Here is an 18,329-nt window from a genome sequence, read left to right on the forward strand (position 1 = left end):
ATATTTGCTGATTTACATATTTATTTCCTCAGCCGGGACTGTGAGCCTGGACTTGGAGAGGTAAAAACTGTAGTTTTGGAATCAGACACTCCTAAGTAGATTCCTAGACCTCCCTCTTACTTGCTGTGTGACTCTGGGGGAATTGCGTACCCTCTCTGTGCCTCACACTTTAGTCAATGGTAAAATGTGAATAATATCAGTAAGTACTTCCTAGAATTGTTGGGAGGGTTTATTGATATCAGGTATGTGAAATGCTTACAACGAGGCTTGTACTTATGGCATACACTCAATAATGTTAGTTATTATTGTTGGTATCACTACTATGGGACCCCAGGGCCTAGCACTGAGCCAGACACACTCGATGAACTGGAACGTGCTCTCAGCCTGGGTCCCCTGTCCTCCCATACCTTGTCACTGGCTGCTAGAAGCTCAGGCTCCTCCAGTTCCTTTTTGGCTCCTTCAAGTCAAGCCAAACCTCTCTGATAAAACGAAGGGAGGTGCTTCCATGGTGGCGCAGTGGTTGAGAGTCCGCCTGCCGACGCAGGGGACACGGGTTTGTGCCCTGGTCCGGGAAGATCCCACATGCCGCGGAGCAGCAAGGCCCGTGAGCCGTGGCCACTGCGCCTGCGCGTCCGGAGCCTGTGCTCCGCAACGGGAGAGGCCACGACAGTGAGAGGCCCGCGTACCGCAAAGAAAACGAAAACAAAAACAAAAATAAAATTGGCTGCTCCCGCATCTGCTGGCCTCGGTGTGCCCTGCAGCTTTGACTCTTGCCAGGGATTTCAGCCTGTTGTGCGCTTTTCATTAACAATAAACTTTGGAAACTGGAAAAGCTGCCTCAAGATGCATGGCTCAGCCTCTAAAAATGATAGAGTGACAGGCCCTGGAGAGGGCAGTGGGTTTTCTAATTTTAAAAATCAGTGGGGTCACGGCGGAGGAGGAAGAGGGAAAGTACTTCGACAGGGAAGTAAACAAGGAGCCTCACGCCCCCGAAGAGTCCGATGCATCCTTGAAGGAGGTCAAAGCCACTGGCCCCTTCAGTGACCATCAGAAGGTGTGGGTCGCTGGCTGCACGCAGACGAAAGGACTGTTTCAGTGACCAGATGTATCCCTTTCCAACCGGCTAACTTGGTATCAAGGAGATCTAAACACAATTCAGTTCGACACAGTTCAATATGTCAAATGTTTTACTAAACAGCCTCCATCAGTAAGTCCTTCTGGTCCTACCTCTAAAATAGAGCCTGATCCTGTCCACCTGTCTCACGTCCCCGGCCACCCCCTTCTGAATGATCTCCGCTCTGTTCACTCTTGCCTCTTTGCTGACCGCATTTGGAGGGGGTGCTGGGGAACAGTTCCCAATGCGTGTTTCATGGAACACTAGTCCCACAAGACATTCTGGAGGAAAAGAAGGGTTCCATGGTAAAACATAGGTAAAATATTTGGAAAATGCTAATACTTGATCACCCCTTGGAGAACCTAGTTTCTTTAACTCTGAGTTTTGCAGGGCGATTTGGCCACTGCAGTACTCCTACTGAACTAACTGGGAGCCAGTCTGGGAAACAATGGATGAACGAGGCGATAGCCTCACTGTTGCTGGTAGGGCTGGTGGGCAGCCGGGCGAGAGAACTGTCCACGGGGCCAGGCCTGGCTCTGAGATCCCATCCCCCAGTCCTCCAGCAGGAAGCAGCTGGAGTCAGGGTCAAGGCCCTGGTTGCAGCCCTAGATTATTAGCTAAATGCAAACAACATTTCTAGACTTGGGGCATCAGTGATTCATCCAGTAGGCTATTATTATACATGAAGCTTCCTGAGCCCTACCTAATAACAGCAGCATTTACTGAAGGCCTACTATGTGCGGGCACTGTACCCATGGCATTTTGCACGCATTATTTCATATGGCTTTGGTCCTATGAGTATCTCTGTTCTACAGATGAGAAAGCCCGGGTACAGCAAGGTTAATAACTGCCACGGCCACAAAGCAAGCTCGAGGCCTGGGCCCACGGTCTGATGGCACACTCCATCCTCTTAGCCCCTATACTGCTATCCATATACATCAACCACTCTGAACCTCAGTCTCTTCATCAGTCAAATGAGGCTAACAACTTCCTCACACGGTAATGGGGGATTCAGTGAGCTCATGGGCCTAGCACCCTGAGCACGGTGCCCTGGCCACTGCTCAGTCAATGGGAGCTATTCTCATAATTACTTCATCTGCCTCTTAGGCAGCTCTGGCAAACAAAACCCTAAGACTTTCCTCTCCCGGCCGGCATCACTCTTTAAAACATGCTATGGCTCCGCAGAATCACAGGATTTTCGAGCAGGAAGAACCTTAGAGATCAGCTATTATTTTTCCAGAATAGCCCAGGATTTATATTCCCAAGGCCTCCCAAGCAAGGCCTTGGGAATTCGTCCTGAAGAATGACTGGCTTCCGCACCCCTGGCCCACGACTCCTTGCCCGCGGTGAGGTCCCTATCCGCCAGGTGACAGGAACACTCACAGCCATTCTTCTGGCAAAAAGGGCTGCTTCCCTTGGGTACTTTTACAACTGGTTATTTATAAGCCCAGAAATCTTGTCTGTGTTTTTGTTATTAGTCACTAAGCAAAAGCTTATTTTCCACCAGTTGGGAAGGGTTTCCTTTCTGAAAAATGAAAGCCTGTGTCTCTTGGCCAGACAGTTCTACCCAGAAGCCCGGTGGCTCCAGAATGGTAGGGAAAACTATGGCCCTTGACATGCCAAGCCTACCAGGAAAATTAAACCCCTGAATAGAAACTGAGCTCAACTTGAGTCAGCCCACAGCCCAGGGTCCAGGTCCATGTGGTGCAGACCCAGGTTTCTAGAAGAGCCACAAAAACTTTACAAAGCACCCATGACGTGCATGACACTGGGGATACTGGAGGAAATGTTTACCAGGGTAAGAAGGGGAGGAAAGGTCAGCCCGGCAGAAGGAGCAACATGAGTGAAGGGGGGAACAGGAGCACCGTAAGCGGGACCCCCAGAGGGGACAGGTGCCAGGGACTAAGACAAGAGAAAGAAGCAACAGACTGTGAATGAAACACAGAGGCCTTGAATGCCCACAAGGAGCTTGACAGACACGCAACCAAACATCGCCAAGAACAATAAACATACGGAACAAGGGACAGGGTAGCAGCCAGGACCCTGGACCCATGAAAGAGTGCAGGGCTCACATCACCCCAAGAGCCTCCCCAGTCAGTGATCTCTCCTCTCCTAGAAGGCTGATTCATAATCACCATAGTTAACACTTACTGAGCAACTACTACATGCCATGGATTGTCACATCCAATACTAACAATCCTATGAGACATTAATATCACCCCTACTTCATAAACAGAGGACCAGCGCTCAGATCTAGAAACAATGTGGCCAGCGCCCGCCCCCCCGCACGTCCTCTTCGGTCACTAACCATCTCCCCAAGGATATGTATATAAGCCAATATCACAGATTCGTTTTGGACTTTGAGTTTTCTAAAAATGGAATCATGCAGCATACAGTATATTCTTTTGCGTCTGGCTTCATTCGTTCAATATTATATTTGTAAGAATAATCCATGCCATTCCATGTAGTCAAAGATCGTCCATCCTCGTTGCTGTAGAGTACTCCAATTTGTGTGTCATGCTAACTTATCCATTCTACTGGTGAGAGACATCTGGGTTGTTTCCAGGTGAGGGTCATTACGAATCATGCTGCTATGAACAGTCTTGTGTGTGTCTTTTGATGCTCCTCTGTATTCATGTCTGTTGGGCAGATAACCAGTAAGGGTCTGACCCCAAATGTGGCTGACTTGAAAGCTTATATCCTCGCCATGACTCCCCACCACTTTCCTCCATCATAGGTTTACTCTCCTTGCCTAATACTCAGTAAAGATTCTCCTTCATTAAGGAGAACCAACATCACTCCCTTTTCTGACAATGCTTGTTTATCAGCCTATCTGAAGCATTTACCTGAACATTTTGCTATGTGTTAAAGGAGATACAAATGTAGCATAAGACGGTCTTTGTTCTCAAGGAGCTGCTATCTAGTTGTATAAAACTAGTACTTATAAAATAAATCAAATGCTAACCTGTGGGATATAGACTTTAAGTCCCCAGATGAGCAGCGAGAACGATGGGTGGGGCAGCCTGAGTGGGCCTGAGGAGATTCCTAGAGAAAACAGGCGTGGAACTGAACCATCAAAAACACCTTGGGCTCTGTTTGCACAAGCTGGTTTTACCACTGTCTCGGCATATCCTAAAATACCCAGACCCTCTCCTTTTTCTTCTACTGTTCCGCAGAAGGGCCTTCTTCCCGGATACCGACTTGAATTATTCTTCTTGTTTTCTGCTTATTTTCCATTTCAAGGGAGAGTGGGAATTGGCTGCTATATAGTAACAGCTACTTCTCCCAATTAATTCTGAATTTCATCAGATGTTCAGTTTGACAGTCCAGTTCTGCCTTCTGATTGCCTGGCTTTCACAACCACGCTAATTACCCAACTCCTAACCATTCCCTCCCTTGGGGTTAATAACACAACTTGTATAACTTGAGAAAATGCATACGATAAAAACAGTGGCCTGGCCTGGGAGAGACGCCGATGAGTGAGGAGATCTTGAGATTTCAACCATCCACTGGTCATTTAGAGCCAAATACGAGGCCATGTAGGAAGAAAATGGGCTTGGGGAGGGAGAGGGTGAGAATCAATTAACAGGACGTTCCATGAGAAGCAGGTTATAAAAAATGGAGGCTCTCTTTCTGCTTAACATGGAACCTCAAGAGAGGAAGACTCGTCTGTTGGTTTTAAGTGAAAGGCCAAGAGCCTAGGATGGACCAGTCTGAATTCTCTTCATGCCTTTGCCTTTCATCGACTCCATCTCCTAAATCACTTCCAGGGTGCTGCCATTCGCTCCATGGCAGGGCCTCCTCACATTAGCAGCATTTTTATTACTTTCCTAAGCCCTCAGATAGAAGCACCATTCCACTCCTCAGGGTGCTCTTTTATTAAAGTTCAGGAGGATCCTCCCAGAAAGTCATTTTCTTTTTCATTTCAGAAATGGAGTGATCTTTCCTTGGCAAGAACTGTCTGCAGCCTAATTGGGTCAATTAGTCAATACAAGATTCATACTTTAAGAGTTCCCTCCCCAGAACTATAAACTTCAGACACCTCATGGGCTTAGTCCTTCATAAAATGGTCCTCTAATCCCTCAAGTCTGAAAGCCCAGGGCAGTGAGAGCGAGAAAGTTAACCTAGACTGGCAGCTCTCCCATCATCAGTGAGTTGGTCAGAGTTGACTCAATGTGTTTCCTGGTTTGGACAATGAAAGGCTCTTTAGTTCACTCATTGTCTTTTCTTAAACCAAAACTCTTTCTGGATGTCGGTTGGCATGCCCAGGGAGAACCAGAGTCAAGAAGGCCACCCATTGCCAGCAGTGGACTCCACTGAAGGCAGACGAAATGAAAGAAAAGTGTATAAGCTGCCCGAGGAAGAGCAGATGAAAAAGGCTGGCCAAGTACCATTTATTAGTGCTATCTGGGGAGACCAATAGCAAACCCTAGGAGGGCAGGGGACACGACCAGGATAGAGGGGCTGTGTGGGAGAAGGAATCAGGGTGCCATATAGGACCAACCATTGGACTCCACCCTCCTCCACAGTGAACTTCTGGAAAAAAGCATGCTCCCCCAATTTGCACAGTGAAGGGATAGAAATCCCACCCTCTGTGAAAACAGCCTTAGTCTCCCTCTCCTGAAAATCCCCACAGGTGGCTTTGCTATATGGGTTCACCCCACCCTTATCACTTAGGGTGGAAAAGACAAACTTGTGGGCATCACACCTCTGGCTCTAGCCACTGCCTGACCCTGAGGTATGGCTCAGGACTATCTTGTCAACCCTAAATTCTAGTCTGCTTCGTTGGGCAACAGAGTGCAGAGCTTAAGAGCTTGACTCCCAAAGCCAGGCTACTGGGCGCAAATCCAGGTCCTGCCATTTACCCATCTAAGTGACCTTGGCAAGTTACTTAACCTTTCTGTTGCCTCAGTTTCTTCATCTGTTAAAATGAAGTTTCTATCATCATTGTGAGGATTACCCCAGCACGCAGCAGTAAGCAGACATGTAAGTGTCAGCTGTTATTATTAGGCAGCAAATCTTAGTTTAAGAAAGAAGAACAAACGAAGACATGCCTGGCTCAAATCCAGGATTATTATGGATCTGCATTGGCAGAATCCACACTTGCAATTGCATTTGTGCCCTTGAGGGATGGGAGAGGGGTAGGAGAACAGAGGAAAGAGTGAACTAACACAAAGACATCAAAGGACTCCGCAAGCCTGGTTCTCTTAACTGCGGTCCATTCTTCAGTCCCCAGTGGTGTTCCAAAGCACAGATGTCAATCTTGGAGCCGTACCTACCAGATGAACCCACTGTCAAAAGTCACTGGAGGGGGCGGAGCACAAAGTCCCAAATCAAAAAACCCTCAAACTCTGCAAGTTAGAAGTTATAGTTCATCTAGTCCAATCCCCCTTTCAATATCCAAATCTCCTCTGTAGGGTATGGTCATTGTAGAGACCCCCCCTTCTACACTCCATGAGCCTTCCTAATTTGCAGCCTCGGCAAATTAACAGAGCCATCCCAGTTCATTTCAAAAGACCCTAAGTTACATGGCAATACAGTTCCATTTTTTTTTTTCTTTAAAAATCAGCTTCAAGTACTAGTGGTGTTATTTGAGGCACTAGAAAATATTGAATTCCAGGAAACCCAAGAGGGCGAGGCAGGACAGCCAGGGAGTAGCATTCGTGTTGGGTTGTTTTATTTCTAATCTCCAGCCTCTAGAAAAATGACTTGGGTGTAATCAAATGAAAACAATGAAAATAATACACTTGAAGGTCAAATAGCTAACTTCATAGGAAACTCATTAGAAACGTGACTGGACAGATTCACAGCCCAAGAGCTTGTTTGTCTGATTATAAGTGAAGAAAACTCTCTGGAGCTGTGTGACTAACGGGTGGGTCCTTCATTTGGACGCAGTCTGAAGAGACTTCATGTGGAACTTGTGAATCTGACAGCAGAGGGAGTGTGTTAAAATGCTCAGCAATTCGCCATGGGTTCAGAAGAGTAAACACAAGCATAATGCACCACTTTGCCAAGTTCAACAAACTGTTTCATGGGGCTCTGAGTCCCTGATGAGGGCAGCAACCAAATGGCTGAGGAAGGAAACCCAAGCCCAAAGGTATCGCCCACGGCTCACTGGTGACAGCTGCCAGACACATGTTCTGCTCTGGAATCCACTGATGACAAATGATCAGACCAAGACAAGTTTCTAGAGCAGGGCTCACTTCCTCCTGGTTGGAGGATCAAGCCCATCTTTCTCAGGACTGGCCAATTAAATTGAAATCCCTAGGGGTGAGGCCCAGGCATCAGCATTTCTTCTTGCAAACGCCCCATGAGGTTCTAATGTGCATCCAGAGTTCAGAATCACTGCAATGGACAATCTGGCCTCAACCTTCTCTGCTACCACCTCCTAACAGAAGTTTCTATTCCAGCCAGAAAGGACCTCTCAGATCTCTAACTCACATCACATCAAGAATGATCAGTATGGTTTACTGAGCGTGTACCTGGGACCAAGCTTAGCCATTTTATTCATTATCTTAATCCTCACAATCTTATCTATAAAGTAGCTAGCTATTGACCCCATTTTATAGCTAAGGGAACCAAGCCCCAGAGATGTTAAGTCACTACCCCAAGGTCACACAGTAGCAATTGGCAAAGCAACTGATTCATTCAAATCTAAGCCCATTTGGACAATGCCTACATATTCACCCTGCTAGCCCAGTACCTGGAATATAGGTGCTCAATACATCTTTGTAAAATGAATGACTGAATGAATGAATGATTAAGGAAGCAAATGAATAAGAACACAGGGTAGTATTAGTGACCCTCAGACCTTGTTAGATCAAATCAGCTGTCCCTTGGCTTCGAAAGAGCCTAAATCAGGATTTGCCTGCTGCCTGAAATCTCTGGATTGAGCCAGAGAAGAAAAATGTTAACTGCTTCTATTGTAGGTATTTCCAAATCACTGATGCTCGCAATGAAGCCCTGCTTTAGTTTCTAACCTACTGAGCAGGGGTTTTTCTAATATGGTGCTTCTCAAACTTGAGTGCAGCAGAGTCACCTGGAGGGCTGGTTATTACACAGAACATCAGGTCTACTTGCAGGGTTTCTGATTCAGTGGGTCTGGGATGGGGGCCCAGGAGATGCTGATGCTTCTGGTCCTGGGTCACCCTCTGAGAATCGTGCTCAAGTGTATTATTCGGCAGTTTATCGGGATCCTGCCATCCTCAAGGGGTTCTCTTCCAGGGGCAGCAAAAGTTTCTCACTCCAGGAAGTCTGCTGAGTTCTGTGGAAACATCTTGCACTGCTCTCATTGCCTCTGGCCACAAGTTGCAAGGGAGGAGAAGGCAGGAATGGCTGTCATCAGAGCCTGGATTTTTAAAGCAGTGATTTTCACCAAGAGACGAGAACTAGATCCCCTTCCAGAAAGATCTATCGGAATCTCATAAGGCACAGGTAGCTTAAAAAAGCATATTGTAATGTATACTTCTAAGAAGCTGGGAGGAGCTTTTAACGGATAGTAAATTCATCCAAAACGTCTCCACAGTAAGAGTTCGGAGAATTTAGTAGAATACGGACTCTTTTACATCTTCTCATGGACAGCAGGTTTAAGGCTCATGGAGCCAGGGCATGAAACTCACATGATTATTAAAAGAAACACATTTGCTTGCTACTGTGTTTTTGAAGTTTGAGAGACTCTCCCAAAGGCAAGAGATCACAGCTGACAAATGCCAAATAGCCATCCTACTTTGTCCCAGAAAGCCAGGCTCACCCTTACCTAAGACAGGGGATGTGATGAAAAGGCTGGCCAGTCTGGCATATCACAATGTAAAAAAGGGCCGAGACAGACGATGTAATCTTGCAGGGCCAAGAAAAGAGATTTCCAGGAACAAAAAAAATCAAGAGCATAAAAGTGAAGGCACCGGTCCAATCTCCCACTCCCCGCCTTTTTGCTTTTACATGCTGGACTGTGTTGTCTCCCTGAAGTGTTGTGCAGCAAGATGCTGGTTCGTGGTTTTGCAGATTGAGTCTCCTGGGCTTCCAAAGGGGAAATGGGGGTGAGACAATGTGCCTTTGATGTTTGAACTTGGGTCCTGAAATCAGAACCCCAGGCAAAAACCGTTTTTATCTCTTCCATCCTAGGCAAACCAAGTGGAAAGCTCCGGGGCACTTCCTTTTCAGCTGTTCTTTCCTTACTGTCAATTACCTCCCTGCTGAGAGAATGGAATTCCTTTGACTGAAAACAGGGGTCCATCCCAAGATGGTGCCAGAGATTTCTTTCTTCCTTTTCTCTCTCGATTAGGTTACCCTTATAGCATCACACGCTAGAAGGTGTATGTCTATCCTCTTTTATTTACTTAGCATTAGAAGCCAGTTATGGTTTGTGTGTTTACACAGAGTTGACAAATTTGAGGGTCAATCACCTTCACCTACGTGTCAAAAGGAGAGTAACCCCAGGATCTGGTTTGAGAAAGAAACATTTAAGAGGAATTATTTTTGAGATCTGGTGAACAGCAGCACTGATTCAGTGAAGCTGCAGATTTTATGAGCCTGCCAGGTACTGTGAATAATATACAAGTAACTTACATTTCCATGAACGGCAGCTTAGGAAACACTTGACCTATGAATTTACTGGAATGGGGACCCAAGCTTCTTCCTAACATGTATACAGAAATATTCTCTAAAATACCCACCAAGCTGGGATTTAATACTCTCACATATTTAAGACAGTAACCTCTATGAAGGCCAGGAATTATCTGTATCACAGGGTTTAGGACAAGGCTTGCCTCCAATTAGGGGTCGCTGCAGACCACCAAATACCTGGTTAGTATCAGCAGCACAAGCTTCAGAGTGTCGCTAAGTTCAACTCTCAGATCCACCAGTTACTAGTAGTTGGTATAACCTTGGAAAATGCACTTAGCCAACAAGCTGAATTTTCCTTACCATAAAATAGGGATCTTAACAATTCATCTTTCATGGATATAAGGATTAAATGAGATCATACATACACATATCCTAGCACAGGGTAAACACTCAATAACTCCACGCTATTATTAGTATTATTTTCAAGTGTTAATTTTAAAATGTTACTTCCTTCCTCAAAACCAGTGGCATCCCCCTACTCCTGGTGTAAAAAATCCAAACTCTTTCCTTTAGCCAATGTGGTCAAAATATGGCCCTCTCCAATTTCCTCTCTCCTGCCACCCTATTCAGTCCCTCAGTCTCAGAGGCCCTCTGTCACTTCTCACAACACAAGTTGATTCCCTCCTCTGAGCATCTGCACATACTATTCCCTCTGCCTGGAATGCCCAGGTCTTCAAAGGGCTCACTTCTCATTCCATTCAGGTCTCAGCTCAAAAGTCACTTATCTGTTCGCCTGTCTATTCACTAAATTTCAGCTCCATAGCCCAGAGCCTGCCTTGTTCACCTTTGCATTCCTAGTACCTAGAACAGGGCCTGGCACATAGTAGGCACTTAGTTTTTTTAATGAATGAATTATTCCTCTGGAACTAGTTATTTCAACATCACCTGATTGTACAGTCCAAAATGGTGCATTCCCCACATGAAACCCCAAAGGTCCTAAACATACAGGGTTAGGTGCATCATTGCTTTGTCATGTTGCTGCTATTATTGTTACTGCTACTGCTGCTTTTGCTAGGATGTGTGTGTGTGTGTGTGTGTGTGTGTGTGTGTGTGTGTTTTAAATCACAAAGGTCCTTGTTGAAGAAGAAATTGTAAAGTTCACTTAGCTAATGTCTAAACAGCCAATTAGATGCCTGGGCACTGATTTTTCACTCAGAAAATTAACACATGTCTGAACTCAGCTAAGGCTCCTGATTGGCCCATCAAACGACCAATCAGCATCCAGGGAGAAGGTGTCACTTTGTGAGCTACAGAGGGACCAGGGTATTAACTCACAGACTCAGTTCCCACCACCATTGCTACCTCTGCACTGCCCCTGCCACACCCCAGGGTTGAAAAGGAGGGAAAAGGCCAGGCTGAGGGGGATGCCTGGGGCACAGTGGTGGGCTGCAGAGCCAGCAAAACAAGACACAAGGTCAGAAATACAGGGCTGAGGCCTGGCAGAGGGAAAAAAACAAGTGGGGTAAGAAGACCTGTGTGCCAGGGCCACCAACTAGCCAGCATACCCAGTATTATAAGCTGAATATTCCCAGCCCCACTGCAAAACAAAAAACAAACAAACAAAAAACCCTATGTTGAAGTCCTAACACCTAGTTCCTCAGAATGCAATCCTATTTGGTGATAGTCTTTAAAGAAGTAATCAAGTTAAAATGAGGTCATTAGGGTGGGTCCTAAGCCAAAATGATTAGTGTCCTTCTAAGAAGGAAAAATTTAGACACAGACACATACAGATGTGAAGACGCAGGGAGAAAATGGCAGTCTACAAGCCAAGGAGAGAGGCCTTAGAAGAAACCAACTCTACTGACACCTTAGTCTTGGACTTTCAAGCCTCCAAATCCAAGAAAAAAATAAATTTCTATTGTTTAAGCCACCCAGTCTGTGGTAGCAGCCCTAGCAAACAAACACACACAGGGAGTCATGAACCTTCCAGAGCCTCAGTTTCCACAACTACGATGCTGTCCAATATGGCAGCCACTAGCCAAATGTGGCCATTGAGCTACTTGAAATGTGGCTAAAGTGTCTGAGGAGCTGAATTTTTATTTCAATTAATTTTAATATCCATCTGTAGCTAGTGGCTTAGACAACATAGTTACATACTTAATTTCAGAGGATTTACAGACCCCCTGTAGCTCATTCATGAAATATCCTGTCAATGGACCCCAGATTAAGAACTACTTAGGATGATTATGGGGTCTTCATAACAATGACCTTTTTGAGCTTACCAGTATATGTATCATCTCATTTAATCCTATTGACAAATCCTAGGAGGGGGTAGAATTGTTATCCCAATATAGGTGCAGTCATTGAGGCACTGAAAGGCCCACCATCCTGCTCAAAGTCTCAAGTCTGGTGTGAGAACTCAAGCTCTTCCCTGACTCCCTAAAGCCAGTTCTAAGGGTTTTATGAATTGAAGCCCAAGCTCTCACCTGAGGCCTTGGTGAAAGTTATTTCTAGTCACCCAAAGAACTTTAATTCATGCTGATACCCATCTTTAAAGTTACAAGCAAGGGCTTCTCTTCTTGAAGCCTCCAGCAGGGGCTGGACTAAGGCCTTGACCTTGATAATAGGATGTTCTTCCATTGAGGTTCATCTCTGGCCTTCCCTTGGAAGGGGGACAGACTCCTGTTCCCCATTCAGACTGAAGGATTCCCAAGGTCAAGGAGGGCATGATGCTAGTAAAGAAGTAGGCTTCTTGATGCCAGACTTCTGTGACCACAGATCCATCTCCCAAATAAAGAACTGGAAACTTCATGCTGGATTAAAACTCTGCTTCCTGGTAAAGAAGCCTCCAGCTCTAGGCTAAGAAATCTCACAGAACTGCACACAGAGCACGTGACCCACACTGGTCCACACTATGCATGATGGCCTTCAGGTTTACATGGCAACACAAAGAGCAAAAACACTCCACATTTAATAAAATTCACTCTCATCCTGCATTTTGTATCTCAACTCACTTCTCACTTCTGGAAATTCCCCTCAATTACCAGGCATATTCAGATTTGTTTTACCAGCCTGGAATTCTACTTTTGTCAATTCTTCCTCCAAAAAAACTCCTTCAAGGCCCAGCTTGGATGCCATATATTTCCATGAAAACTTCTAAGCTTGGGCCTCCTTGGTCCCAGAATATATTGTTTACATATCTAAGGCAGGTCCTGGGCAGGGCCTGGGACTCTGCATTTCTAACAATCCCAATTTATGCCGATGCTTCTGGTCCAGGGACTGCAGTTTGAGACTCACTGCAAGAGATGTTTGTGGAATGAATAAATGACTGAATAAATGCAAATTTCCCCCTTAAAAATCCTATCTCCAAGGGTCCCAAAAATGAGCTTTAGAAAAATCAAGATAAAATATATTACCAGCATTTACTTCTACATGAGGAGGAAAAATAGAAATAGTAGGGGGAAAAAAGCATAGCAAAACCCAGCAGGGAACCAGAAGAAGGAAAACTGAAATATCAGAAAAACTTTAGGGTCACCGTCTGGTTTCCTCTTAGCCCTTACTGTATAAGTTATGATGAACAGACCAGAAATTAAAAATAGGTTTATTTTTCTGGCTCAGCCGTATATTAAAAAATATTCTACAGAAATGTTTTGACTCAGTAAATCCAAGACTAGGGATTTTTCAGAAGAAAATAATCAAAAATGAATGTAAACATGATGTACAAGGAGAGTCTTTAAAGCCCTGTTTATAATAACCAGAAATTTAAAACAATTTATATATTTGACAAAAGAAAATAGATCCAATAAATTATGGTATGTCCATAAATGGAACACTATAAAGCCTTTTAAAATGTCCTTATAGTGGAATATTTATTGATATAGGAAGAGATGCATGATATAAAAAATGAAAAAATATCAAGCTAAAACCCAGTATAAACAGTATGATCTAACTCTGGATAAAAACCACATTACAGATATAGAAAAGTAGACTAAAAATATAAATATGTATAAAGAGCCATTCATCAAAATGAGAGAGCAGAAATTATTTTCAAAATTTTAACAGTTGTATTTCAATCATTTCTGCCATAAACACATGTTGTTTGTGTAATTTTTTAAAGGATATTTTTTTAAATGATAGACTGGGAAGTTTATACTCTCCATTTCTTCCCATGAGGAACTAAAGAGTTGAAGCATGAGCACCTTTATAAGCTTTTCCCCTCCCTGTCCTTCTGTAAACACCAACAACTCGAACTGTATTTGCAAAGTATCTGTCACACCAACAGATCCCTCTTCTTTCTTGGCATTTCTTGGACCTGCTGGAAGTTAATTCCTAACTCAGAAAGGCTAACTTTGAATAACTCGTGACACCACCCCTGAAGCATCAGCTTTGGGGAATGACATTTACAATAGATCCACCGTTACTTGGCCACCCAGAAAACTGCCATTTTCCAGAAACCATGGCTGTCTCACATAGTGGTTTTCAATAAGGTGGGTTGCTTAGCAACCACCAAGAAACGGGGAAGATAGAAGAAGGCACCAGCCACAGCTGCTTTATCACCAAAGTGCGCTGTGCTACATGTGTCTGGTTGCACTCAAGGTAACAAAATAAGAGATAACACCCAGCTATTTTTGCATCATGAGGAAAAAATACTTGGCTCCTGCCCAGAAGGGCAATTACCTAAAAATCTTGGCAGGCCCCATGGTATGAGAAATGGTAACTGATACGGGGGTGAAAAAAAAATCACTGACCTTCATAAATACTGATGATATGAGGATGGTTGAGGGATGACATGATCTCAATCTCTCGTCTGATGTGAACCATGTCTTGTTCATCCTTAATTTTGTCCTTACGAATGGATTTTATAGCAACCTATAAAGTCAGGAAATGAAATGTTACTCAGAGAACTAAACAGATGCAAATCAGCCATTGGGAGAGTTTGGAAAATAAATACAGATGTTACTTGTTGGCAGAACCGACAATAACCAAAACAAAGCTTCGCAATACCCCCGTCACATCTTTCATTTATAGCAAAAACACCCTTCTCCAGACAACAGAAAACATCAGGTTTTAACAGCCTGGGTTTGGGATGGTGGCTTTTTTTTTTTTTTTTTTTTTTTTTCCCACAAAGCAGAGGACTGCTTCACGCGGCCAGATTCATTTACTCTAGGAATCCTGATCCTTTGAAAAAAGAAAAAAGGAGAGCTTGGTTTACAGGGTGTCGATGACTAAACATGGAGAGGTGAAATTAGCATCACTCAGCCCCACCATGCAGCTGCCGCAGTGATGGATAGAAAAGGCTTTACTGCTTTTCTCAAGCAGTAAAGGCCAGTTCTGCTCAAACCTTGCGTTTTAAGACTCCGGCTTACGCTATGCTGATGCAATTGCTCAGAAGCCAAATCCTTCCTACATCCTTCCTCTCACTAAGGCACCTTTGACAGCAAGTGATACGACCAAAAGGCCCTGCTTGAGAAAAGTCAGAGTAAAACCAAGGAAGCTAAGCTAGACTCCCTGCCCAGCCCCAGTTGATTCCAAAAGCTCCGTGCCAATGTTGTCTGCAAATCCAAACTGCAGAGAGAGTTGCCAGGGCCAAGGCGCAGAGCGATTACTCAAAAGAAACACATAAATAAAAAGACATTAAAGGACAATGGGAATCTAATGAGGAAGAAATATATTTGCCAATGAATTCATCTCTGCTCATAAACAAGTTGGTTGGTAATTTAATCCGCCTTGGCTCTAAGGGGGGGCAAAAACTACTTTGGCGGAGGGGGTTAGCCATGGGTAACAAGGAAACCTGCCAATCGATTTGCTGCCAGCTCTGAAAGCCTGCTTAGTTCCCTCCAAACTGGTCCTCTTGTGACCTCGACCCTCACCTTAGCAACCTTTCCTGGATGAAAGGAAGTAAAACCACCCCTCGGAGTGCAAAGGCCCTGGAGGAAAAACAGCAGCCCAGGGCCACACCTTGCCTATCACAGGGTCAAGCATGGGCGGCTGCAGCAGGAAGGCACTCACACCTGTGAGCACCTGCAGTTTCCGACTGGGCACCAGATCCCCATGCAGCGCTACACACGGAAATGTCTCTAAAATACCACCAGTCCATCTGTGACGCCACAAGACTTAGGAAGCTCTTATTATTCTTGATTTTGCTCTTTGCTGGTTAAATCAACTAGTAGGTCCCCGGATTCCTCCTTTGCAGACCTTTCCCCAGCTGTCATTAAATCAGTATTGGTGTCATTACCTGACCCTACACTAGTGGGGATCTTGTTCACTGCTTTCTCTCCAGCGCTTAAAACGATGCCTGGTGCGTGGCAGGCCTGAGAAAACACTGAGTGTGGGCAGGGAGGCAGGTACATAGAGAGGGAAGGGGGAAGGAGGGAAGAAGGGCAGGGGGGCAGGGGTTGATGTTATTAGGTGGATGAGAGGCCAGACCAGGGAAGTGATAGCAGAATTGGAGCAAAAACAGAGGGACCACTCCAGTCAAACAGCACCACCAAGACAGGCACGTCAAGAAGGTGACTTAGGATTTATTTGGCATCCTACTTAACGTGGGCAATCGAGGAATGGGGAAAGCAAACAGGAAACACAGGACGCCCTGCTGTGAACCCAGGGGCAGGTAGCACCCTCCCTAGAGTGTGGATGGACCACACATCTGGAGACAAGGAGGCTGCACAGAGATGAATGAGCTTCCAGCTTCAAGGCCCCCTTTTACCAGGGTGCCAGGCCCCCCAGCTCCCCCAGGCCCTCACGACAGCCCCATTCAGGATGCAGCAAGAAATGCCTGCCTCTGCTTACGTCAAATGTAAAGACATGACTTGAAGGCTTTATTATCTGAGCAGGGCCTGTGATCCTGGGAGCTTGCTCTGGAGGAAGCCGACAGTGAACACAGGCCGTGGAGGATGTGGGTGGCTCTTGGACCAACTCCTACATTCCTCCAGGAACTAAAGATGGGCCGAGTGGTGAAACTACCCCTTTGATTATACAGCAGGCTGAACTTGGCCTTGGGGAGGCCCTACTGTCAAATGACAATAGAAATAAATTCTTTCACCATCCAAGGTCAGGGGAGGGTAGTGACATTCGGGGGGTTGAGAAAATAAGTGGACTTGTCAATCCCCCCAACCATGGAGCGAGAGGCCAACGGTCCCACGGTGTCTTTGCCAGAGGGATGTTTCCAGCCCAGTGTGAAAAGGAAAGTGCCCACATTCTAATCACACCCCACTCGGCACTGAGGAAACTAAAAGAGCTCCATAAATGTTAATAGCCATGGTGGTTGTCCCTCCACAAAAGCTTCCCTCTTCCGACAATGAATCTTCTATTGAAAGTGCAAAAGAGGGCTCATTCTGCCCCCTATTTCAAAGGCATGGTGGGAGACAAATGCTAGAAATCACTGAGAACTGTGCAACTGTCAAGGCCAGAGGGGAGACATTCAGTTCAACTCCCAAGAGCGGGAGATGACTCACCCAAGGTCATAGATCCAATGAATGGCCAACCACGAAAGCAATAAGGATAGAAATAATAGTGGCATTCACGATGCACTTAATAGATGGTACAGACACTGTGATAAGTGCTTTACACACCGCGGATCTTTACATCCTTATCATTCAAGCTTCAGCTCCGTGGTCCCTTAGGGAGGCCTTCCCTGACCCCTCTACCTGATAAGGACACTCCTGGCCTTATACTCTCCCTACACCTTTCCCACACCATCTGAAATTATCCTGCTTCTTTGTTTGATGCATATTCAGCCTGAGGCCAAATCCAGCTCCCAGGATGTTTCCATAGGAGCCAGATAGCTAAAAATGGTTGTCACATTTTTGAAGAGTTGTTTAAAAAGGAGAATGAGATCTAAAAATGCAGCTTCTGTAACGTAATGCAGTGCCTCCTTTGTGAAGTTGAAGGATAAACTGAGCCAGCACACGGTGAGGCAGCATGATGGTTAAGGACATGGCCTTGAGTCCTGGCTAGAACCACTCACCAGCTGTGTGACCTTGAGCAGGTTGCAAAACCTCTCTGTGCTCCAGTTTCCTCATCTGTCAAGCAGGAAAATACAGGACCTGCCTCACAGGGCCCTATGAGGATTAAATGGCTTAGAACATGCCTGGCCCAGGATAAGGGCTTAATAAATGTCAGCCACATTTAACCCAGAGAGAATACCCCATAAATAGGGCCTTCCTTCCTTTTCTCCAACCTGAGAACAAACTTGAATTCCTCCTGCTTCCTTGTGGGGCAGCAAGTGAAGGTCTAGGGAATGGAGACCACATTTGTTCCCAAAGTGCAAAAAGGGCAGGAGAATCTCTCTCCTGGGTCTTTAAATTGTACCCTCATCAGAAATGTCTGGAAGCTCAGAACAGCTGAGCCCACATGAGCATCCGTGGCTCCTGAGTCTGAGACCAGACAGGAGGACGAACAACTGGAACCCGAAAAGCAACCTCAGGACCATTTCCCCTTTCTCCTTCCAATAGTGGCCAAAGGCTACCAAAGAGATACACAGAGATGCCCGATATTATGGAGCAAACCTCCTCCCCAGTTTTCCTCAATCCTCACCCACATCTACAAAGAAAGACAGAGGTAAGGAAAGGGCCCAGCAGGAAGAGGTTACCAAATGTCTGAAATCATACACCCTCCAAAAAAAAAGTCCAGTTTGTTCCTGCAGGAGTTGGAG

The 18,329-nt window shown here is 45.4% G+C and overlaps 1 protein-coding gene across 4 annotated transcripts in view; it reads right to left on the minus strand.

Moving 5' to 3' along the window:
• The window catches only part of NUAK1 (NUAK family kinase 1), a 71,097-nt gene that overhangs the window by 26,189 nt on the left and 26,579 nt on the right, over positions 1-18,329 (minus strand). For all 4 annotated transcript variants that reach the window (XM_089921215.1, XM_022599790.3, XM_089921217.1 and 1 more), the window contains one exon: positions 14,425-14,545. In XM_089921215.1, coding sequence (XP_089777341.1) covers positions 14,425-14,545 — 121 coding nt within the window. The remainder of the gene's footprint in view (positions 1-14,424; positions 14,546-18,329) is intronic.

This window comes from Delphinapterus leucas, chromosome 11, assembly GCF_059928025.1.
Source record: "Delphinapterus leucas isolate spDelLeu-1000000601 "Yukka" chromosome 11, BTC_Dleu_Yukka2, whole genome shotgun sequence".
Taxonomy (NCBI): domain Eukaryota; kingdom Metazoa; phylum Chordata; class Mammalia; order Artiodactyla; family Monodontidae; genus Delphinapterus; species Delphinapterus leucas.